This window comes from Euleptes europaea, chromosome 11 (genome assembly GCF_029931775.1).
Source record: "Euleptes europaea isolate rEulEur1 chromosome 11, rEulEur1.hap1, whole genome shotgun sequence".
Classification (NCBI taxonomy): Eukaryota; Metazoa; Chordata; class Lepidosauria; order Squamata; family Sphaerodactylidae; genus Euleptes; species Euleptes europaea.
In genome coordinates this window covers 20,701,081-20,725,245 of record NC_079322.1, presented here as the reverse complement: position 1 = coordinate 20,725,245, position 24,165 = coordinate 20,701,081, and the positions used below count along the sequence as shown (strand labels likewise).

The following is a 24,165-nucleotide window of genomic DNA, read 5'->3' as shown; positions in this document are numbered from 1 at the left end:
CAACAGATAAGTTGCTCTGATGAGCTACAGTGGTATTTTGGATCATGAGTGGTATTTTGGATCATGTCCTAATGACTTTTTGAACATCCACAACTCAATGGAGATTTGAAAAGGTAAAGGTAGTCCCCTGTGCAAGAACCCGGTCATTACTGTCCCATGGGGTGACGTCACATCCTGACGTTTACTAGGCAGACTATGTTTACGAGTGGTTTGCCATTGCCTTCTACACTTTACTCCCAGCAAGCTGGGAACTCATTTTACCGACCTCGGAAGGATGGAAGGATGAGTCAACCTTGAGCCTGCTACCTGAAACCAACTTCCGTAAGGATTGAACTCAGGCTGTGAGAAGACCTTTTTACTGCAGTACTGCAGCTTACCACTCTATGCCACGGGGCTCCTTCAGTGGAGATTATCTAGGGCTTTAAGTGATTGGTTCTCTGGCTTGAAGCCCTGCACTAAAACATTATCTTCTAGATCAGGCTGGTGGCATATTGGGCAGAGATTCTAGATCAGGCATATTGGGCAGAGATTCTAGATCAGGCTGGTGGCATATTGGGCGGGGCATACCATCATGGACAGTTGGTTACTAGATTGCACAGAGGGCTCAGCCTGCTCACTCACATTACCCAAATTCCCAAGATCAGGTTGCATGTCTGATATTTTTTGCATGGGGGTGCGAGATCTGCTACTCTTTAGATGAAGCAATCATCTGCATACTTTCTGCATACATTCTGGGGTCACAGCTAGATTTGAGTCCAGTAGCACCTGAGAGGCCAACAAGATAGTGGAGGTATAGGCTTTTGAGATCTGACAAGGAGAGCTTTCGCTCTCAAAAGCTTATACCCAGAAAATCTTCTTTTACCCGGAAAAATGAGAGCCAGCGAGGTGTAGTGGTTAAGAGCGGTGGACTCTAATGTGGTGAACCGGGTTGGTTTCCCCACTCATAGAATCATAGGGTTGGAAGGGTCATCTAGTCCAACCCCCTGCACAATGCAGGAAATTCACAACTACCTCCCCCCCACACCCCCAGTGACTCCTACTCCATGCCCAGAAGATGGCCAAGATGCCCTCCCTTTCATCATCTGTTTAAGGCCATAGAATCAGCATTGCTGACACATGGCCATCTAACCTCTTCTTAAAAACCTCCAGATGGCCATCTAACCCCTTCATAAAATCCTCCAGGGAAGAAGAGCTTACCACTTGAAGCCAGCTGGTTGACCTTGGGCTAGTCACAGTTCTCTTTGAACTCTCTCAGCCTCACCTACCATACAAGGTGACTGTTGTGGGGAGAGGAAGGGAAGGAGATTGTAAGCCGGTTTGATTCTCCTTAAAAGGTAGAGAAAATTGGCATATAAAAACCAGCTCTTCTTCTTTTTCTTCTTCTTCTTGGTCTCTAAGATGCTACTGGACTAAAATCTAGCTCTTATTTATTTATTTATTTATTTCCTCACATTTCTATCCCGCCCTCATTCCCGGCAAGCCAGGCTCAGAGCGGGTCTACTGTAGACCCACACGACTACCCTTCTTTAACAGTCTCCTGTGGTATCTTTGTTGGTTTACTCCAGGGTGCCCCTGTTAGGGGTAGAGTGCAGATCTATCGTCCTCACAACACTTCCACCATGTGCAGCACTTTACTTTCCCCCATTGGGTTAAATGCCTCATTGGGTTAAATTGGGTTGCTGCTTGACTGGTTGGCTAGAAGTGAATGTTTCTCTTACGGTGGATGCTGGTAAACTCATACCCTTAAAATCTTGTTGGTGCTACTGATCTCAAATCTAGCTCTTGTACAGCAGACCGGCATGGCTACCTTCTGAAACTATCTCCTTGGGGTCAGTGTCTGAATCACTACTCAGATCTAGTGGCAACACATCAAGGACATATGCATGCCCATAGTAACACACAATATATGTAGCTTACAATCAATGTCGTGACAGATCCAGATCTTCCAGTAGGAACCTATCTCTGGAGATCTGGAGCATAGAATTAAGAATGGATTCCTTGGTAGAGTTTCAGACAACTACTAATTCATAGTTATAGGGGTGTGATGAAATAAATCCCTCAACAGAACCATAAAGGGTGGAGGTTTAAGAAAAGAAAAATGTTGGAGACACCAGAGTCTGGCATAAGATGCTACAGAAGGAGAATATGGTTGATTGATGGAGATTGGCTCATGAGAAGAAGAAAAAATTAAACCAAACATCAGCAGTTTTGTTCCTCTCCCACTCAGAGAAACACCAGAATAAAAGTCATCAGGTGCCAATGGGAAGTGAGTGAAGAGACAACCCCTCTGCAGTGTTTTGCTGAGGAAAGATGGAGACACAAATAGCAACACTCGAGAGTTGAATGATGCGGGTTTTGTTTTCTTTTTATATCCTTAATTATGAAACGTCCCTGTTTTACTTTTCACAGACAGGTGTCATTATTTTAGGTGATGCTCAATTTTAAACCAAGATTATCAAATACCTTGTAGAACACACATCTAGGTCAATGGCTTAGTACAGCCAACTGGTAGACTTGATGATGTGGTTATCATTTTATACTTAAAAAAAAATTAACAATTTTCAATTTTGATGCCGTTTCCTGCCTTTGAAGCCACCCTTCAGATGAACCTATAAATTCTTGGAATGCATGTGGTCAAACTAAGCTCTTTTTTAAATGCTATCAAGTCATAGCTGGTGTACTGTGACCCCATACGGTTTTAAAGGCAAGAGACAACCACTACTGGAACTCTGGAATTTCTGTCTTTCACAGAGCTCTTAAAGAGCAGAAGGCTGATTTCTTTTTTAAAAAATGGGAAGTGACACGTGCCAACACAGCCAAATACATTCCCACCTGTTTTCCTTTTACCCAGCAATGTCCATGCACTAGTCCCTTACACTGCTGACTCTTCCAGACAAGCATTATCCTGGGGAGAGTAATCAGAGTCCAGCAAGGCCGCTGCTTGAATCCACACAGAGTAACTGAAAAGAACACATCCTAGAAAAGTCACAGTGTTTGTTAATCACGAGTATAATTAATGCAATGGCACCATTCAAGAGACGTTTGACCGCAAATCCGGTTTTTGTGAGTAAGAAGAAGAAGAGTTGGCTTTTATATGCCAACTTTCTGTACCTTGTAAGGAGAATCAAACCAGCTTACAGTCTCCTTCCCTTCCTCTCCCCACAACAGACACCTTGTGAGGTAGGTGGGGCTGAGAGAGTTCAGAAAGAACTGTGACTAGCCCAAGGTCACCCAGCTGGCTTCATGTGTAGGAGTGGGGAAACTAACCTGGTTCCCCAGATTAGATTCCGCTTCCCACGTGGAGTGGGGACTCAAACCCAGTTCTCCAGATTAGAGTCCACTCACTGCTCCTAACTGCTACACCACACTGGCTCTACCCAACCACCCCAACTTAATGCATCTAAAAAACCCACTCCCTCAAATTGTGCACAAACATTGGTGATGGGTAGCAGTTGGAGGTGAAGAGATGGGAGATGGAGGGGGAGAAGAGTCAGAGCCATAGTGGCAGAGAGGTGGGGAAGAACCAGTAGTGGCAGAGGAGAGGAATCAAAAGGAAAGGAAAATGCCATTTCCCATCCCCTGCTAGTCTTCACAGATCCCCCTTTGTCTATATATAAAATTCAACCCCTTTTCTTTTAGTTAGTGTTTGTTGCTTTTAAAATCTCTATGTTTTTTCTATGCAGATTTTTACCCTTTCCCCATCTTGCCAAAGGGTGACAGACTCACCTTCAAATGCTGTGCCCATTTAAATCTCATTTATTTCAATTGGGTTTGCACTGCTGGTGATGCCTTGAGGGCCCGGCAGCAGCAGTATGTTCATTTAATGCCTGCTAATGATTTGTGTGATAAATTAACTGGTGCATAATGGTCATATGTTTCATCCTAGCTGATACCACTTCAGTTGTTTGATAGCATTTGTTCAGGCACAGTCAGTCTCCAGAAGGGTTTTCTTTTCCCAAATAAATAAATCTGAAGAGAGACCAACTTTAAAAAAAAATCAATAGTTACAAATTCAGAAGAGCTTGAAATATCACCTTTTAAAAACTGTTCTAGGCAGTTACTGGGCAGTGTTTGTCTTAGCTTTTTATTCCTGTCCCACTCTACATTTGGAGTCCTACTTCCTGCAACGAGTATGGCCCCCCCTCTGGTGGCAAGAAAAGTTCATTCAAGATTAGGGTTGCCAACATCCAGGGTGTGTCCCACTATTACGTCTGATCTCCAGGTGACTCTTGGAGAAAATGGCTGCTTTGGAAGGTGGACTCTATGACATTATACTCCATTGAAGTCCCTCCTTGGAGAGCCAGTGTGGAGTAGTGGTTAAGAGCGGTGGTTTGGAGCTGTGGACTCTCCTGCTATTACAACTGATCTCCAGCTGATAGAGATCAGTTCCCCTGGAGAAAAGGGCTGCTTTGGCAATTGGACTCTATGGCATTGAAGTCCCTCCCCAAACCCCGCCCTCCTCAGACTCCGCCCAAAAACCTCCTGCCAGTGGCAAAGAGGGACCTGGCAACCCTACCTGGGAGCAGGAGAAACCACCTATGAACTCCATTATATTCTCAGTAGTTTGGATCCAGTTTTTTAAAAAAACAGATTGACTCAGTAGAGAAGTCACTGTGAAACAACCTACAAGTTGCCTCCTAGCCTACATTTGTTCCATTGTTGTTGTTGCTGTTTTTATCCAATGTAAGATGTGGTCTCATAGCAGAAATTTTCAGGAGAATAGTTTTGTGAACTTTTTTGCGGGGGAGGCGGGAGGTTCCTAATGATATCAATTCAAGGTTTAGAAAAGTTGATTTAACATTCTTTCTTTCTTAATGAGTTTAGATTTGCAGATCTCAATTCTCAGTGAGACAATCAGATTATAAACAAATCAGTCTACGTATCCTACAGAGAATCCAGTGAGATAAATTAACTGTTAATATAAGTAGATATAACTATGGCCTTTTATGCAGGGTCATTTCCCCACGGTCACCCCCGCCGACTGCTTCGGGGCTTCCTTGTAATTATGCATGCCTTTTCCAGATGCTGTTTTAGCCAGAATCTGGAATATGTGGGCAAAATGCACGAGGAGAGCGAGGCGACCTCTGATGGGCAGAAAAGGCACTCATAATCCAAAGGAAGCCCCGAAGCAGTCAGGGAGGTGACCACGGGAAACGCCCCTGTATAAAAGGCCTATGAGTTACATTTAAAAGATTCAGTGAGATAAACTGAGTATAAATGCATACCAAATAATAATTCAAGCAATATACATAGACTCTCAAATGCATTAACCCTCTGAATAATAATTTATTTATTTACGACTTTTTGCCAGATAAAACAGATGCAAACCCTACAAGAGTGAAACCCTCTGAATAATACTAAAGATAATATGAATATTATTCTAATAGAAGACATAAAGAATGTCTCTGCTACAGTAATTCATAGTATGCAAAAGGCAAAATTTTACCTATCACAAACTTTCATTCCAGAACATGATGAATAATATCCACCATTCATTACATTTACCTGAATTTTGCCAGTTATTCCTAATGGATCTCTGATAATATGTCAGTTTTAGATAAGCTGAAGTGCTTTGAAATGGTCAACACAATCCAACAAATTCTCAAGACCCTGGAGCTGCTGCCGCTCACCAAAAGCCATCCCAGTCCATTCAGTGGGAGCAGCTCTGTGAGTGTTGAAACTGGGTACATATACAGTTCAGGCTCTGAACCATTATGATGTGAACAGATGAGCTCTATATCCCAGGTAATGCAAAATAATAGATTTTGCTTAATGAGTCTAACAGACTGGCCCTAAGTCTTGCTGTGCTAGCAAACCATCACAAAGGACAGGATTTCCCTGATGGAATGCAGAAGCATTATATTACAGGTATGTCAGTGCAAACTTTAGGATTGAGTGTTGGCTGGCATCCAGAATTCCATTAACTAACAGTGTAATCCTATGAGCCAGTGTGGTGTAGTGGTTAAGAGAGGTGGTTTGGAGTGGTGGAGTCTGATCTGGAGAACCGGGTTTGATTCCCCACTTCTCCACATGAGCAGCAGAGGCTAATCTGGTGAACTGGATTTGTTTCCCCACTCCTACACACGAAGCCAGCTGGGTGACCTTGGGCAAGTTACTGCTCAACTATGACACTTCCTATATTGCCTAAGATGAGTCACTGTCTTGTGCCCTAACAGGACCCCAAAACCGTTGGGAGGATAAAATGGGATAATGATGCAGATCTCACCTTTTCCTTGGAGAAATAGTACGATGCAAATGAGATGAATAATAACTTGAGCATAGCATATCGTTGAGTAGTTGCTATAAAATGCATTATTAAAAGGAAGTGGGGGGAATCAACCAAAGCTTATGAACACCCAGCTCTGAACACCCCAAATATCTGCAAAAAGCCACACGCCAAATTCATGCTAATTAATCCATCATCAATACTCCCAATTTCGTGGGGAAATGAATTGAATTGGCCTCATTGATTTAAATGATTACATTTCAAACACTCCAGCAGAAGGCCAATTTATTTTCTGGAAAGCTCAAGGTAGGTATCACCGGCCTTTATTATTTTTTTAAAACAACAACAACAACATAACAACCACGGAGTAATGTTAGTGGTTCCTATCTGCAATAATCTAATGCTGACAGAGAGTAGTATTTTATTTAGTAATTAACAGCGTAAAGGGGAGAGAAGCTGTCATGTTGGTTCTTAAGCTGGGGAATGTGATGAAAGATGATATCTCCCATCTCATCCTTTCCACTTGTTTAGGATTGTCAGGATGAGAAATGTCAGCATTATGAAAGCTCAGCTCTGCTCTTGATATGATAAAACCCTTCAAAAGCCAGTCTCCCTCCCTCCCCTTCCCCTCCTTTCTCTCTCTCTCTCTCTCTCTCTCTCCCTGCACTTCCTTCTCTCTTTTTTTATTTATCCTGTTTTGTTAGATGGCAGAAATATAATTCTTTTCTTTCTTCCTATTATAAGCCTCCATTTTTGTTTTATTATATGTTTCACAACCTCTAATGTCCCCCTGAAAATTACCTTGTTAAATGACAGTGTTTCAAAGCCATGAATCCTTCCCCCCCCACCCCCCATTCCCTCCGAGGTTTGAAACAGTCAACAGACTGTAAAGAATAAATAATAAAAAAGTATTGATTATTTTGATGACTGTGAGATTCAATTAAGTATTAATTTTGCCCTCCAGTGGACCTATCAAGGTATTCAAAAGGGAGGATTCGGCTTGGACTAAATGCGCACTGAGTGCATCAGCCTTAAATAGGGAGAAAATGTGTTTACCTACAGTATTTGGAGAAGAGTGCATTGATGCACAGAGTCCAATATTTAAGTGCTGTGCAAATTAAACCCTGGTGACAGTGACATTGTTTTCGGCGATATGAGTATTGACTAAAGAAGTGCATTTGATGACAGCTTAAACTATTTGTATTGATTAACATTTTCATAGATTATCATGTGTCATATCAAATTCACTTTTCAGACATGAATACATTAGGAAAACCCATAGGCAACCATCGACCAATGTGCGGATGGGGCAGAGGGAACATGCTGGCCAACCTACATGCGCGCTGGTCACCTGTTCTCCGCATAAGAACCATTTAGGCATGAACTTAGCAATAAATAGTTGGCAGATAGTCCAGCAAGGTCACTTGTTTCTTTTTGGCTTCCCCCCTTCCCCCTCTCAGTTTCTTGCTGGTTTAGTGGCAAAGCAAATTCTCGACTCTAGCTGCAAGTCATTATCTGATCCCCCCCCCCAAATTTTTTTCCCTCTGAACGAGAAGATAAGATACATTCAGACATTCAGGAAACATTTTAAATCTATGCATATTTTGCATAGATGCTTATTTATTACGGAAATATAATTTCCCCAACACGAGAATGATTTTGTAAGTATCCTTCGCTGGTGTTGTCTTTTGTTTGTTTCATTTTTCTATTTTATGTGTGTGTGTGTTTTCCCCTGTAAGTGACGAGTTCGTGGACTTTTGAGATCCTAGTAGCCCAAAGACAAAAGAGTAAAAGGTTTCATTGTTTCCTTTCAATGGTATGCGATGAGATGGTCACTTTTAAATTATTGCTTTTGTAGTGTTGCAGAAAACACTTCTGTGCCGTGAACGTTGTTGTTGTCTTTCTGATGTGATGAATGCCATACACGTGAAAATGCCTTTTAATTTTTTCTTTATAGAGAGCAGCTCTAGGGCATTCAGAGTCTTTTTTTTTTTAATGCACTGCTGGACTTTACTCACAGCAATTTCCCCTCTCTCCTTACCTTTCCACATTAAAGTGGAGAGCGAGGGGCAAAAAATGCACACACAGACACACACGTGCACAAAGAAGCACATCCCACAATTAAAACCGTGTCGGGTATGTCGCTTTTACTGAAGTTTTCCCTCCAAAGCATCCGGAATCGTTCACATGCTAGTTGAGCTTTAATAGGGTGGGGAGTAATGGAAAACTCATTGGATCTGTAATAGCTCTTCACTTGACTGCAGCCAGCAATAACAGCGGGAGCAGCCACAGATAAGAGAAAGAGGGAGAGAGAGAGTGCATGTGTGTGTATGTGTGTGCAAGAGGGAGAAAGAGGGAAGGGGGAGTGGGAGACAAATCCGCACACCAAAGCTGCCACTTTCCCCCCCTTTCACTCATCTTCCCCCCCACCCCCATCCCTAGGATCCAATGATAGCTGGACAAGTCAGTAAGCCCTTGCTGTCACTGCGGAGTGAAATGAATGCAGAGTTGAGAGGTGAGGACAAGGCAGCTGCTTCAGACGACGAGCTGAATGAGCCCCTGCTTGCGCCTGTGGAATCAAATGACATCGAGGACACTCCCAGCAAGCTCTTCGGTAAGTCTGTCGAGGTATTCTGCGCTCGGGGAGTGTGGCTGCCTCTGCCTTGGGTGCAGGATCGGGCGATTGTCTCGGCAAGAGCCAACTTCTCTTGAGGGGAGGGAAAGAGGCGCACACCAGCTTTCGCTGCCCGGCTCGAAAGTGTTGTTCGCTCCTTGACTGACAAAAGTTTGGTTCGATGGAGAGCGCGGCGTTGTCAACTTGAGCTGAAAGCGGCAAAGTGCATAGCTCTGGAGCAGCTCTAGAAGAGTCCCAGGCGCATCATCAATGCTCCTCTTGGATCAGTGGCTCACAGATGGCTATCTTTTGTCTTTGGGGTGTTCAGTTTTGGTGCTGCCACATTGTTCGGAAAAGTCATCTCCTGTTTCAGTGTGTTCGGTTATGTGTGAATTGGCTGTGTAAATTGACATTTGCGGGCGTGCATCTGTAGATTCATATTTTCTTCGCGCATCCCTTGTGAAAAATATCTCCTAACATTTGTTTGTGGAAAACTTTTCTTAGACATCTTTTGACAAATGGATTTTCTTTCTTTGGTTCGTAGCTCTTTTACAAAGCGATTGCTTTCTTTTTCTTTCTTTTTCTTTTGCATTTCATACGCTTTATAAATTGCAACGTTCTGAAAAAAATTCCTTTGAGGTTAATTAAACTGAAGAATTATTTGTCATGTAATTTAAAGCGGGGAAAGGAAATTACAAGGCATCTTGCTGCTTAGAGGTGTATTTTACCATTTTAGTTTGGAAGAAAATATCCCCCCCCCCCGCTCCAGAAAAGATGCCTGGTTTTAAACCCTGTACAGAGTAAACAGTTGGATTAATAACTAATGAAAATGTAGCCTTTATATCGGTTTCGTATCCAAAATGAAAATAAGACGAGGGGCTCTTCAGCCCTGACATCTGTCATTCAAGCCAGTGACACCCTGTAAGACATCTCAAGCAACTGTAATCTCTAATCAGAAAAGGGAGCAGAGCATGTTCAGGGGTGTGCTTGAGTGATAGATGTTGATATACATCCCTACTGAAGCAGCCCTGCGTAGTCCAATGTGACATTTGGATTCTACAAGCAGTTGCTTTCAGAAGGAGCCCCTCTTAATTATTTCCACATCCGCCTTTGCAAGAAGAACATTGGAAAGCATGTGTTTTGCATTTTACACCCAGGTGGAAATGTCTTATTTGGAAGAAGAGTATACCTTTAAAAAACAAACAATATTGGATTTTTTTTTAATCTGTAAGGCCGCTGAGATATGATCAGATGTCTGAATTTCAGCTACAGCTTGAAGCTGCAAAATGATTTTTGCAAAAGGTCCATGCAATATTGATCAAAGGAAGCATCCTATCAGTTTTAGAGAGGCAGGTAATGCGCAAAAATAATGTAATTATATAACACAGCCAACCAGATCATTATAGCTGAATTATACAATGCCTATTATAGATTGTCATTTCCATTTGAGTAAAAGTTGGAGATATCTGTTTTGAAAAGAGGGGGGGAAATCAAGAAAGACAGGATTTCCATTTCACCTATGATTGTTTGGCTGCTATCTGACTGAATCCATTTCATCCGGGGAATGAATGGTGATACTTTCAGAAATGATACTTTCAGAAATGATGACGCTATTGTTTTAGACAAAACAGCTAAACAATTTAAAGTTCATGTGTTTTGAAAGCAAGAGATTAATAAAAAAGATGTCCCTGCTTTGAAAGTTGAACAGTCAACACATTTCACCTCCAAATACATTTCTGTTTCCAACTTAACAATAAAACTGTAGGGACTCAAGTCTGTGTTACTGCATGTTTCAGTCCCAGCAAGTTTTATAATGTGGAATAAAGTGTCCCTAATGATCCTGTTGGAGCGCGTTTTCATAGCGGGAAACTTCAGTTCAGTTTAACTGTTGCTAGAATAAAAAAAAAAAGTTCTTCAAAATTGCAAATAGAATGAAATTGCAGCAGGCCGGGCTATGAGGAAAAAAATATACAAAGGAAATTACTCTAAATGACGTATTCATGTGCTAATAAATGTGTGAATAAAGTCACACGTCCAATTAAGAACTGTTAAATACCACACATTTCAATGGCTGAGTTAAGCACTTACATGATACATCTGCCCCGTTTATTTCAATGGGACTTAAAAGGGCTGAACTTTGGCCAGATTGGGCCCGTAGTTTGCATGTATTTGGTGAATTTGGCATAAGCAGTTTACATGGGTGTTCTTCAGAAGACTTTAATGAAGAACAGTCCCATGGATTTCAGTGACAATACTTTAGGAAAAGACCCCCCCCCCATCAGTGTGATCTCTTAAGGTACTTATCTATGTTGTACTTTGCATTCAGACTATATATACCTATAACTGCAGCATTCAGGAATGTAGAAAAAAACGAGGAATGTATTGTTGGCTATAAAAGGCCGAAAGAAGTGCTTCTGAGACAGCTGTGGGAGGGGGAATGCTCGGCCCGGATGACATCTGTCCTTTAGAAAATGACTTTGTGTGTTTAGTTAAGCATCCTTCAGAATTAGAAATCTTCTGATCCACTTCTCTGTGGGAGTTTCCCAAGTTCCTGTTCTCTTCTATAGCAAAGGTTGCAAATTACTTGGGTCTGATTTTGTAGCTAATTCTCTGTATCAGCAATGTTTCTTTCATTATTTTGTGAATTTTTTTATTGTGTAGTCGCGAATCTTTGCTAAATCTCTCTCTCTCTCTCTCTCTCTCTCTCTCTCTCTCTCTCTCTCTCTCTCTCTCTCTCTCTCATTACTGAAGACAAGGAGATGTAATAATAGCTGAGGCCCTCGGCTTCCTCATAAAAAATACCCTGCGTTGGTGTGTCTTGCTATCCGACAATTGTAGTGTTAGATGGTTTTATGTGTTAGTATCTGATAGGACATAGTAGGGAGCTGGCGCTTTTCCAGTAGTAGTAGCTCCAGTTTCGGGTGGCAGAGACTCAGGATTAAGACTGATAGTACCCTCTTTTCTTCTTTTTATGGCTTGTAAAGGTAATACAACACACATTTGGCTTACCTCCAAAAGGTATACTTTGCTGTCATTGCAGACAAATCGAAGTCAACAGCTTTTTGAACTTCAGGAATCCCAGTCTGAGTTTATTTGGCTTTCAAACAGATGTAAATAACGTTGACATAGATCCTTAACTAACACAAAGTGGTGTTGAACTGTTTGTATGCCTTGAATTATAGTCCTTATTCTTTTTGTGAGTGTGCCTTGCTATGTTCAAAAAGTTCTCTTCCTCTTCCCTTCCTACTTTTCCCACGGTTAGGGTCTTTTAAAATAATGAAACTAATTCCTGTGTTTTCCCTGTGTTTACCAGCATGTCTACTTTTAAATCTTTTCAGTCCATAAACCTTAATATTTTCAAATGTAGGAAAAATATAGTTCACCAGGATGATCATATGTACCATTTGTTAATTTGTGAAACTCTTGATAAAGGAATATAACTTCTCTAAACTCTTCCATCAAAAGTAACATTTGTTTAACTTGCATAGTTATAAAACCTACGTTTCACTAAAGTGGTAAAAAGCTGGATTTCATTGAGAAACATGTAGTCATGCAATTCCATATAGCATTATGCAATCCATTATTTATTCTTGTTAACAATGCAGGGAAAAAGTTATCGTCTGAATTAGTTCGCATCAGAATATTAAGAGGTTTGTAAAAACTTTGCTGAATAACTGGATTTCTAGGCTTTCTGTTGTTCAGAGAGTTACAATTTAGCTTTATGCAGTTAGTCCAGGCTAAGCCTGTTGATTTCGATAAGCTTATAGACCATGCTTTTTTGGTTTGTTTGTTTAAAAAAAAGCAAAGAAAAGAGTACTCGTGCATGTACTCATGTATAAGGTTGTATCAGTTTCCCCTTAGGACTTGGGAGAGCCTGCCAAAAAGGTGCCAGTGTGACGGAAGCAACTTGAAGGCACTTAACACACACATATTCAATACTGATGAGTACCACCACGCACACAAAAAAGCCCTGTGCTTAAACTGGAGTAACTGCAGAGGATTACACTGTGAGTAACTAAGCATGTGGTATATAGCTGTGTTTCCAATCCATGACATAATTACACGACATGCTCTTTATAAGAAAGGATAACGATAAGATTAGCCACGGTAAAATTTGACCCTGGAAATACAATTCCCTGCAAAATATTGTTGTAACTTAGGATTGTTGACATCTAATAGTTTGATAATAATAAGTGGTGATTAATGATTGAAATTGCGCGTGTAAGTTCCTTAACTGCATTCTGGTTTTAGCCATTCAGACTAAGTGAAAAGGCATCAACTCCGGTTTAAGTCTGTTGAAATCGATGGGTTTAGACTGGAGTAACTCTATGTGTCAAAGGCTATTAGCCTGTTTTCTATGTTTGTTGTTGCGTCACTAGCAGCTATGCCAGACATTCTTCTAAAACTTCTAAAAGTCTTCTAACAGAGTAAAGTGGTACTAGAATTGAAGGGGGAAAGTTTCTCTGATGTCATCAATTCCACTGGAAGTCCCGCCTTCCTTTCTGCTCCCAGAACCCTTAAAGCAGGCGTGTCAAACATAGCCATTATTGACATGCCGATTGCTGTTGCTGTCTTAAGGCAGGGATTGTGCCTGCCTCCATAGTGAGAGCAAGCGGATGAAGAATCCCCTTGTGTCTGCACTGACAACCTACCACAACATGGCTAGGATTGCCAACCTCCAGGTACTAGGTGGCGATCTCCTGCTATTACAACTGATCTCCTGCCGATGGAGATCAGTTCACCTGGAGAAAATGGCCACTTTGGCATTTGGACTCTATGGCATCAAAGTCCCTCCCCTCCCCAAACCCCGCTCTCCTCAGACTCCACCCCAAAAACCTCCCGCCGGTGGTGAAGGGGGACCTGGCAACCCTAAACATGGCATATGATCAGACTGTCAGCATTTAATAGTGCCTTTATAGCCTATTCAGTGGGGGGGATATGGTTCCCCAATTCCCATCTTGTACCCCCCCCGCCCTCTAAGAAAGCTTTTGCTCCCAAACACAACCTAAATAAAGAACAAAATTCAAATGACAAAAATAAATGTATTTTAATATTACTACTACTGTTTTTGAGCCTTGTATAATGTCGGCTGCCTGCGCTGCTCAAACTTCCTGTTTCTGTTAATGAATTAGCATTCATAAAGTCAAATAGGATGCTTAAATACCCATACTGTAATTAATTATGTGATGTATGGTCGTGCCCCTGCAGCCTGTCGTGAGTGCCCCTCCTAGCATTTTATTTGTTTATATATTTATTTACTTCGTCTAGACCCCTCCTTTCTCCCCTGTGGGGATTCAACATGGCTTGCCGTCATTGTCCTGTCCTCCATTTTATTGGCCCCTCCAGTCAAAATTACTTTTAAAAAGTTCTGGTGTGGAAGCAGAGGATTTGGATGATAGAAAATAAAAGTTAACCTGTCTCTTCTACTTGAGGTTCAAACCAACTGATGCTGAAACTAATGGAGTCAATGACTCTAGTTTTGGACAGTCGCTTAGCAATGAGACACTTAGCACTTAGAGAGCCAGTGTCGTATAGTGGTTAAGAACGTTGGTTTGGAGCGGTGGAGTCTGATCTGGAGAACAGGGTTTGATTCCCAACTCCTCCACATGAGCGGCGGAGGCTAATCTGGTGAACTGGATTTGTTTCCCTGCTCCTACACATGAAGCGAGCTGGGTGACCTTGGGCTAGTCACTCTCAGCCCCACCTACCTCACAGGGTGTCTGTTGTGGGGAGGGGAAGGGAAGGTGATTGTAAGCCAGTTTGATTCTTCCTTAAGTGGTAGAGAAAGTCAGCATATAAAAACCAACTCTTCTTCTTCTTCTTAAAAGGGGGGGGGGAGATCATGGACTACAACTAAACAATAAATTGATCCTGTAAAATCCGAATCTGCAAGCCTAGTTACAAATCTGTTTGATTTGAAGAATGTATACATACAAACCAAACCGTAATAACACTTCAGTTTTTGTAAAATAAAAGACTTTTGTAATTATTACCATCATCAGGTTTTAATCCGATTAGTGCTTTTGCTTTTCTTTTTTTGCTGGAAACAAAAGTTATATGAATGCAAACCAGATCAGCATGTAGGATTGCATCATAGGAGACTTATGGGTGGGGTCATCCATATTAGCCCTGAATCAAATCAAATTTATTCCTCCATGACAAAAGTAAATAGCATATAGTCTGCTCAAACGTCAGTAGCCTTATATATATTTCTGTAGAGAGAAACTAGAAAGTTACAAGAACTTTCCGGTCAGTGGTGAGTCCCAATCAAAAAGACTAACAGCCCGCTCCTGAGCGGGGAAGTAGATGGGGGACGGCTGGGGACGGCGCAACTGCGCCACCTCCTGAGAGGCTTCCCCGGCCATAAATGTTAAATTTAAATGATTCTCAGAGCAAACCCTATTATACTTTCCCATAGAGTTTCACGGGGCTACGGCAGCGTAAACTGGCTCTTCCGGGCTGAAAGGGGTTAGGAAGCTGCCTAAAGGCAGCTCCTCCACTGGGAACACCCCGGGAACACTCCCCAGGATGCCAGTGTGAGCTTTCGCGTTGAACATACGCCGCCAGGGAGGCAGCGATGGCGCAGGAGGTTCGCGCTGCTGCACGGCACCCCAGGGCTAACATCAGTCACCCTGTACCGGCACCCGTGACACTTTGCACTGCACAAGTGGCACAAATGCCGTTGTAGGGGTCAGGCCAGTTCCTATGCGGCTTCAGGGGGGCGCCTTCAGGAATGGGCTGCCTGTAAATCTCTGTTGTAAAAAGACAATTGCTTCATTTTATATTAGAATATTATTCCAGTGTGAGCAAGTGTGATACACAACTATATAACACTGAGAAATCAGGTTTCGATCACTTGCTAGAGCAACTTGAACATGCTGCTGTCTTTAGTACAATTGTATATACTGAACGTGCGTTCTTCCTTTCTAGAATGCACATCTTTATTGTAAAGCGACAATGGAATGTGTTGAAAGTCTGAAGAACAAAATACATATCTGATTTCTGTTCTAGAAATCTCTCTAAAACATGCATCATTTCTGTTTTCTTTTTAAGTCAACTAATTTAGATTAACTGTAATTTATTATACTAGAACCATTTTCACATAAAAAGTTGGAAGATCAAATTGACTTTTGCCCCTTGATATTGTGGTCATGCCGGGCTATTTTGAGAGAGAAAGAACTCACATTCACAGATGGTACTTGGTACAGAATATGCATAATTCCTTCCTTCCTTCCTTCCTTCCTTCCTTCCTTCCTTCCTTCCTTCCTTCCTTCCTTCCTTACTAAGACTCGAGGCGAATTACAAAAACTAATCCTGATCAGATTCTTTACTTGGTGTATTATCTACATGAATAATGGCCCCATTACTGACCACGGTTTAAAACCATACATATTTAAATGTAATTGTAGACATGTTCACTGAACTCTGTTTTTCTGTTTCTAGAAGTTTTGGAAAAAACATGTTTTTGTGTGGGGGATTGTAAAGGGGATCTAAAAGAACCACTATTAGTATTGATATAGAGCCCAGAAGGATTTATTATCTTGAGAATATTCTATTTTCTTTCTTCAGCTGTAACTGTATCAGTTGTGATTAAAGCACATGCAAGATTTAATAAGTCAGATCCTTCGGATGTCTATTTATCCAGCATACACACACAATGTGTGTATGTGTGTATTTATCAAACATACACACACAATGTGTGTGTAATGTGTGTGTATGTTTGGGGCTGGATATTGCACCATTTAATGTAGCTCTTTTAAACAGTTATGCCAACCCTTTCCAAAACATATAAGTGGCAGAATATTTAGTTTATGAAAGATAATCGGTTGCATCCAGCCAACTTTTTTTTCTCAGTCTCATGCCATGTGCCTACCTGCTATAGCCCCTGTTCCACATGACTTTGCTTCATGGATAAGGTTGCCAACCTCCAGGTAGTAGCTGGAGATCTCCTGCTATTGAAACTGATCTTCAGCCGATAGAGATCAGTTCCCCTGGAGAAAATGGCTGCTTTGACAACTGGACTCTATGGCATTGAAGTCCCTCCCCTCCCAAACCCTGCCCTCCTCAGGCTCCACCCCAGAAATCTCCTGGATCTGGCAACCCTATTCATGGAGGTTCCATGATTCTCAGTGAAGCCTTTTTTGGGTGGGTAAAGATAGCCTGCCCCCCTCCTTTTTTTTTTCACCTGCAGAAAACCTGGTTGACTCCAACCCATTCTATTGATTATATATCCAAAAACTTCAGAAAACAGGTAGGCAGACATAGGGGAGAGCAGTCATTTTGTCCTTCTCAAATCAAATCACAAACCTTTATTAGGTATTTATTACGAATTACACAACCAGGTTGCACAACATCAAGAAATAACAGCAGTGAATGATCATAAACTTTTTAAAAGGAGGAAAAAAGGAAATTATCCAAAGTTCTTCATAATCAATTACCGGAGCCTCATGGCAGCTAAGAATAGGGTTGCTAACCTCCAGGTGGTGGCAGAAGATCTCCAGCTATTACAACTGATCTCCTGCCGATAGAGGTCAGTTCACCTGGAGAAAATGGCTCTATCGGCTGGACTCGGAGATCAGTTGTAATAGCTGGAAATCTCCTGCCACCGCCTGGAGGTTGGCAAGCCTATATCTGACTAAAACCCTCATATCACTAATTTAAGTAGCTACGTACCTCCTAGCTAGGGTTACCAGGTCCCTCTTCGCCACCGGTGGGAGGTTTTTGGGGTGGAGCCTGAGGGGGGCGGGGCTTGGGGAGGGGAAGGACTTCAACGCCATGGACTTCAACATTCATAAACTGGAGGTGCAGTTGCAAGAGTGGGCAGTCTACATAAACATTTGTTAAAGATAGTTTAAAAATTTGAATTTATGGTGTAACTATTGCTCAGTATGAAAAACATGGAAAGTCCCTTGAACAACATGGCGTTGTGAAAATGTATCCTTAAATTATAAATAGCAGAAAACCAAATCAGGCATGTTGTCATAAACATGAGTACTAGCACAATCACAGAGCAGTAACAAATTACCTATAACATGAAACGATAAGCTTAACAACACTTGGCTGAACTCTGGCTGAAACAGGGAATAAAGGAGGCTAAAGTGACGCGATGCGTTTTCTCCCTATAAGTGTTTTATTCCTCCAAGAGGAGTATATTCTTCATATATTGAGGCATATTCCTGCCGAAGTTAAACACTTGTAACTTCCATTGATTTTGACGAGTGAAGCAACATATTTTTACATTCCATCTTTTTTGCTAAGGAAAAAAATAACCCCTGGAGATTTGTTTCTGTAAAAAAAACACAATTTAAATACCTGCTGTTTCCAAAGGAGCATGTTTCTTAGCAGACAGTAAACAGATAATTTGTGAGGAAACGGGTACTTGGTTTGATTAAGAGTCTTGCCAGTTTACCTTTTGAGATTAATAATACATCAGGCATTTGTACATTAAAAAAGAGATGAATGTGAAGAAAGAAAAGAGAGAAAATAGGACATAGTTATTTATTCAGACTCTCCATGGAGATGAATAGAATCATAGAATCATAGAGTTGGAAGGGACCACCAGGGTCATCCAGTCCAACCCCCTGCACAATGCAGGAAATTCACATCTACCTCCCCCTCCCCCAGGAAATTGCAGGAAGGGCAAATGCAGGAAATTTACAACTACTTCCCCCCCCCAAATCTCCAGTGACCCCCTACTACATGCCCAGAAGATGGCCAAGGTGGAAAGATAAGCCAGAGGGAAAGTTAGAGTTGCCCAAATCTTTACCCAAATTATGGTGCCTTCCTTGATTTTCTTATGCTAAAGAAAAGGACCACCTGGTGTTTTGGGCTTCTTATCAGAGGGCTATCCAGTCACTGTCTGTCTCCCTCTCATTTGTCCCCTCTCCTACACACATGCACACATTTTTTAAAATTTCAAAAGATGGTAAGAAAGTCACAGAAAATGTATTATTCACCTGCAAATCACTTATTTCACCTCTTATTCTATATCAACGCTTCTTAAACTGTGGGTCGCGACCCCATATGGGGTCACGAAACTGAATGTGGGGGTCACGAAAAATTTGGCAACAGTAAATGGTAAAATTATATGTATACCAAAGAATTGTTTTAAAATAAATTTCTTTATGATTTATTATCAGTAAATGTTTGATTTGAATACCTATTTTATATACCTATATACCCGGGGTCGCGTAAAAACTTCTTGGGCGAAAATGGGTCACGAGTGGAAAAAGTTTAAGAAGCCCTGGACTATATAACCTGAGATTTTGTTGCTATGTTTTTCTTTGTAGGGTTTCGTTTCTTCCTGATGCTGTGGTGGCATTTGATTTTGACTCCTTTTCGATACAAAACTTCCTGTTCATGTATTTGGGCACCAGGTATCTTAGTTTGTAGGATACTGAGAGGTTAAATCAGTCTATATATTTTTCAGCATTAATATAGAAAATGATAAATTCAGGTTCCTTAGTTCCATGCCAGCAGGGGCATACGAACCTGCTTTAAACTGTGAGAGGCTAATGATTTATTTAGTCTATCATTGACTCTTCAAGATTTCGGGCAGAGGTATTTTCCAACCCTGGTGTTAGATGTATGCAGTTTCTTTCTTCTTCTTTTTTCATTTTCATATTAAGCTTGTTTTCCTCCTGCCGCCCAAAAAATTAGGATTTGTTATGATTAGCATTTCAGATAATAGTTGTTACATCCAGTTTCTGTTTTGTTCATTTCAGTGGGCAACACATCTCTGGCTGTAATGTTTTTTGTTTCCCATCCAGTTAGGTTGAAAGTCTCAGGGACTGTACCCAGAAGCAGACGGGGAAGAAAATGGCCCTGGAACAAGCCAAGCAAGGTGGCCCTTGTGGCCCTACAAGGCTACACTGTAGGGCATTGGCTCATCCATTGCTTCCTCCTTCACATGGACGACAGTGCAGGAGACAATGGGCAAGCTGACACCAACGACTCTTGCCGATAATCTGAGCCAAGTCCTTCTTCACTACTGGGGGTTTTGAGGTGGAGCCTGAGGAGTGCAGGGATTCGGTAGGGGAGGGACATCAATGCCATAGGGACCAATTGTCAAAGCGGCCATTTTCTCCGGTTGCCAGGTCCCTCTTCTCCACCAGCGGGAGGTTTTTGGGGTGGAGCCTGAGGAGGGTGGAGTTTGGGAAGGGGAGGGACTTCAGTGCCATAGAGTCCAATTGCCATTTTCTCCATGTGAACTGATCTCTGTCAGCTGGAGATCAGTTATAATAGCAGGAGATCTCCAGCTATTGCGTGGAGGTTGGCAACCCTAAATATGGAGATAGGACTACAAAATTCTTTCAAGACAGGACTGTTAATATTGAGAAGGCCTGTGAAGTGCTGGCCTTTTCAGGAATATTTCAAGCCACTTTATTGAATATTTAATTTTTCTTCTCTTTTTTAAAGTAAGGACCCAATCCAACCAAAATTCAACACTTTTAAGGTGTTGTCGAAGGCTTTCGCGGTCAGAGTTCATTGATCACTTTTAAGGTGCTTTGATTTCAGTAGATGGAATTTTCAGTGAAATCTTATTCATTCATTCCAGTCTAAGCCCATTGATTTCAGTGGGCCTTAAACATACTTTGTATTAGCTTTATTGTGCTCTTTTTGTCACTAGTCCTTTCCATTATGGAGATATTAGAGGGAAAGTGCAGGCAGTATTTTACCCTTTTATTCTGTAAGGAGTGCATCTACTCCACTTTACAGGGTTTGGGACAGTTATTGGAAAGCCAGTAAGATGACCACTTGGCAATCTTAAAAAACCCCAAAAAACTAAAATTAAATCCTATATTTTAAATTATTTGTAGGGCAATCCCAAGGAGAGATATACCATTTGCTGAGTCCATTTAAGTGAATGCCCTTAGAATATAGTAACTCTTATTAGGATTGCATTGGTAACGCATCCAGTAACAGTAATGTAAGATATTCAATTACTTGTATTTAGATTTTGGCCATTTCACAATGAGTGATGAGGCTCTCCTCCTTAGATTACCCCTCTGTCCTGTCACCGACCACCGATTTCTGGTTATTGGCCTCTTTCTGGCATTACTAATTTATGAGCTTCATCAGCAATATTTTCTTTTAAAAGCCTGGTTGAAAACAGTATTTAAAAAACGACAACAACTCCCAGCTGATTCCTTTATCGTTCTGCAAACATCAGGCTGTAAAACACACTGAAACAAAGGCATACTTGTATTGTGACATCTCCTTTGGTAAATTGTGATACAGTTTTGATGCTATCGGAAATGGGACAAAGCCCGTTTAGTGTGAAAGCAGAGGTCATCAGGAGAAAAATAATGCTTTATTCCATTTGACTCAAGAGCCTGTCCTTCTTAAAGAAGCTGAAATTGTATTTGCTTCCTAAGTATTTCAAGTACTTAATCAAGCAAGTCGCAGCCCCTTACAATGTTTTCTGTCTCTTTAACATTAGCCCTCTTCTTGTAAGTTCAGTGTCAGTTTCTTTTTCTTTTCAAATTGGTAAAAAGAGATTCTGCGAAATGTACTTTCTGAAAGATGAAATTCCTTGTTTTTCAAGAGCCTGAATTGCCCTCAGCTGTCATTTTAAGTGCTCACCCTTTTTATTAGGTTTACAACAAGCTGTGTTTAGTTGAATCAGCAAATTAATCAGTTAAAGTGTTAGTTGACTAACTGGTGGAGCTGCAAGTAGGGTTTCCAGGTCCTTCTTCGCCACCGGTGGGAGGTTTTTGGGGTGGAGCGTGAAAAGGGCGGGGTTTGGGGAGGGGAAGGACTTCAATGCCATACAGTCCAGTTGCCAAGGCAGCCATTTTCTCCTGGTCACCTTCCCCTCCCCACAACAGACACGCTGTGAGGTCGGTGAGGCTGAGAGAGTGTGACTAGCCCAAGGTCACCCAGCTGGCTTCATGTGGAGGGATGGGGAAACAAATCCAGTTCACCAGATTCGCCTCCGCTGCTCACGTGGAGGAGTGGGGAATCAAACCCGGTTCTCCAGGTCAGAGTCCACCGCTCCAAACCACCGGTCTTAACCACTACACCACGCTGGCTCTGCACAAACAAAAGTACCACTGCACAAACAAAAGGCCCTTCATGACCACCTTCTCCCCCCCCATCCCTTTGTGGGCACTGATTTCCATGGATTCCCTTTCACAATGTAGCCCTTTACATCACATCCCAGTCTGTTCCCAAGAGTCCTTCGGTACTTAGGAGCAGCTGTTCAGGTGGTGTGAGGAGCTGCCGAGCACAGGGTGGGAGGAAGAACCATGCTGCTCACAGAGCTCCACCGACAGTTATTTTTGATCCTATCCTATGAGGTCTTGCAAATAAACAGCGTAGATCATGTGCCATCGTTTCTTTTTTACTATGGGGCTCCAAAAGCTGAAAGTGACCCTGGCCTCTCCGGGCCTCCGAGAGGGCCTGGCACTGACTATACAGCGTGGTGTAGTGGTTAAGAGTGGTGGACTCTAATCTGGAGAATTGGTTTGATTTCCCACTCTTCCACATGAGCGGTGGACTCTAATCTGGCGAACCAGGTTGGTTTCCCCGCTCTTCCACACGAAGCCAGCTGGGTGACCATTGACTAGTCACAGTTCTCTCCGAACTCTCTCAGCCCCACCTACCTCACAAGGTGTCTGTTGTGGGGAGAGGAAGGGGAGGAGGTTGGCCATTTATGCATGGGTGGTTTTGCCTTGGATTTGCTGCTCTGTAGATGCACATTTTCCCCATCCAAATTCTCAAAATTCTGCATGGGGGATAATTTTTGTTTGAGCATTCGGATGGGGAAAATGCGCATCTAGAGAGCAGCAAATCCAAGGCAAAACCTCCCACTCATAAATGGCTGTTGTAAGCTAGTTTGAGTCTCCTTTAAAAAAGGTAGAGAAAGTTGGCGCATAAAAATCAACTCCTCCTCCTCCTTGTTCTTCTTCTGTTGAAGTACTGTGAGGATTTTGTTCATATATGTATCTGTCTCACACACAGAGAACGCACCATATGCAGAAGCATATTTTACCACCCATTTGCACTATTGTTTCAAGATCAGAGGAAAATACTAGAAATGGCAAAAGATTTTCAAACTTACATTGGTTGGGGAAGTACAAGGAAGCACTACCAATACTATTTCTTTTTATGCTCCTTCATAACATCTAAAATGGGATCTCCCATGTCTCCCTTGTGGGGAGATTCCTCGATTCTTACAATACAAGAAGTATAAAAATCAGGAAGCACCAATCACTCATGTTTCCTTCTCACCATTCCTGCAAGATCGAATGTTTGAAACTGCTCCTGGAAGGAAGTCTCATTGATTTTAAGGTAAAGGTAAAGGTAGTCCCCTGTGCAAGCACTGGGTCATTCCTGACCCATGGGGTGACGTCACATCCTGACATTTACTAGGCAGACTTTGTTTTATGGGGTGGTTTGCCAGTGCCTTCCCCACTCATTGATTTCAGTAGAACTTAATTCCACCTAAGACTGCAGTCTTAAACTCATTGAAGATCACCAGCATTTTTTTAACATACAAAGCATTTCAGTGCAAAAGAAAGTACAAAAGAGATTTCACTAAAGTAAAAAGGCAAGATTCTCAGCCAAATTTAAAGAGGCACATTGAGATAGAGTCAAGACAAAATTGCAAGAAAGCAGGGGTTTAGACAGATACCGTATATACTGATGTATAAGCCGACCCGCGTATAAGCCGAGGTGCCTAATTTCACCCCCAAATGGGGAAAAATTAGGCACCCTCGTATAAGCCGAGGGTCGGCTTAAACAACCCCCGGGTCGCCCTCCCGTCCGGCCTCCCGGGCCCTCCAGACCCACCCCGACCCCAGTGCCACCCTAGGGGGGGAGGGGGAAGAGCACCTGAATCCTCTACTTACCAGGAGAGGCGGCGATCAGCTGGCGGCGCCCCCCCTGGCACGCAGGAGGTTGCACAGGCCGCTCCTGGCCTGGGGAAGCGCGCTGGAGGCGGCGGTGGCGGCGCCCCCCCGGCGCGCAGGCCGCTCCACAGGCTGCTCCTGGGCCAGGGAAGCGCGCTGGAGGTGACAGCGCCCCCCCTGGTGTGCAGAAGGCCCTGCAGGCCGCTCCTGGCCCGGGGGAAGTGTGCTGGAGGCGGCAGCGGCGGCCGTTCCTGCAGGCCGCTTCTGGCCCGGGGAAGCGCGCTGGAGGAGGAGGCGGCGGTGCCCCCCCCCGGCGCGCAGGAGGTGGGTCCTTACTTTTTCTTTCACTTCCACCTCCAAACCTTTCACCTGTTCTGTAGGCAACAGACTCACTCCATATAAAGTTGGACTGTGACTAATAGAAGCACCAAATAGTACAGGGTTGCGATAAAAATGCCACATTAACACTT

General features: G+C 42.5%; 1 protein-coding gene across 3 annotated transcripts in view; it reads left to right on the top strand.

Moving 5' to 3' along the window:
• The window catches only part of POU6F2 (POU class 6 homeobox 2), a 402,019-nt gene that overhangs the window by 72,732 nt on the left and 305,122 nt on the right, over nt 1–24,165 (top strand). For 2 of the 3 annotated variants that reach the window (XM_056857612.1, XM_056857610.1), the window contains exons 1-2: nt 5,728–5,745; nt 8,669–8,840. In XM_056857612.1, the coding sequence (XP_056713590.1) occupies nt 5,728–5,745; nt 8,669–8,840 (190 nt within the window). Of the gene's footprint in view, nt 1–5,727; nt 5,746–8,668; nt 8,841–24,165 lie in introns of those variants that run through there. The other variant, XM_056857609.1, reaches the window with a different exon arrangement.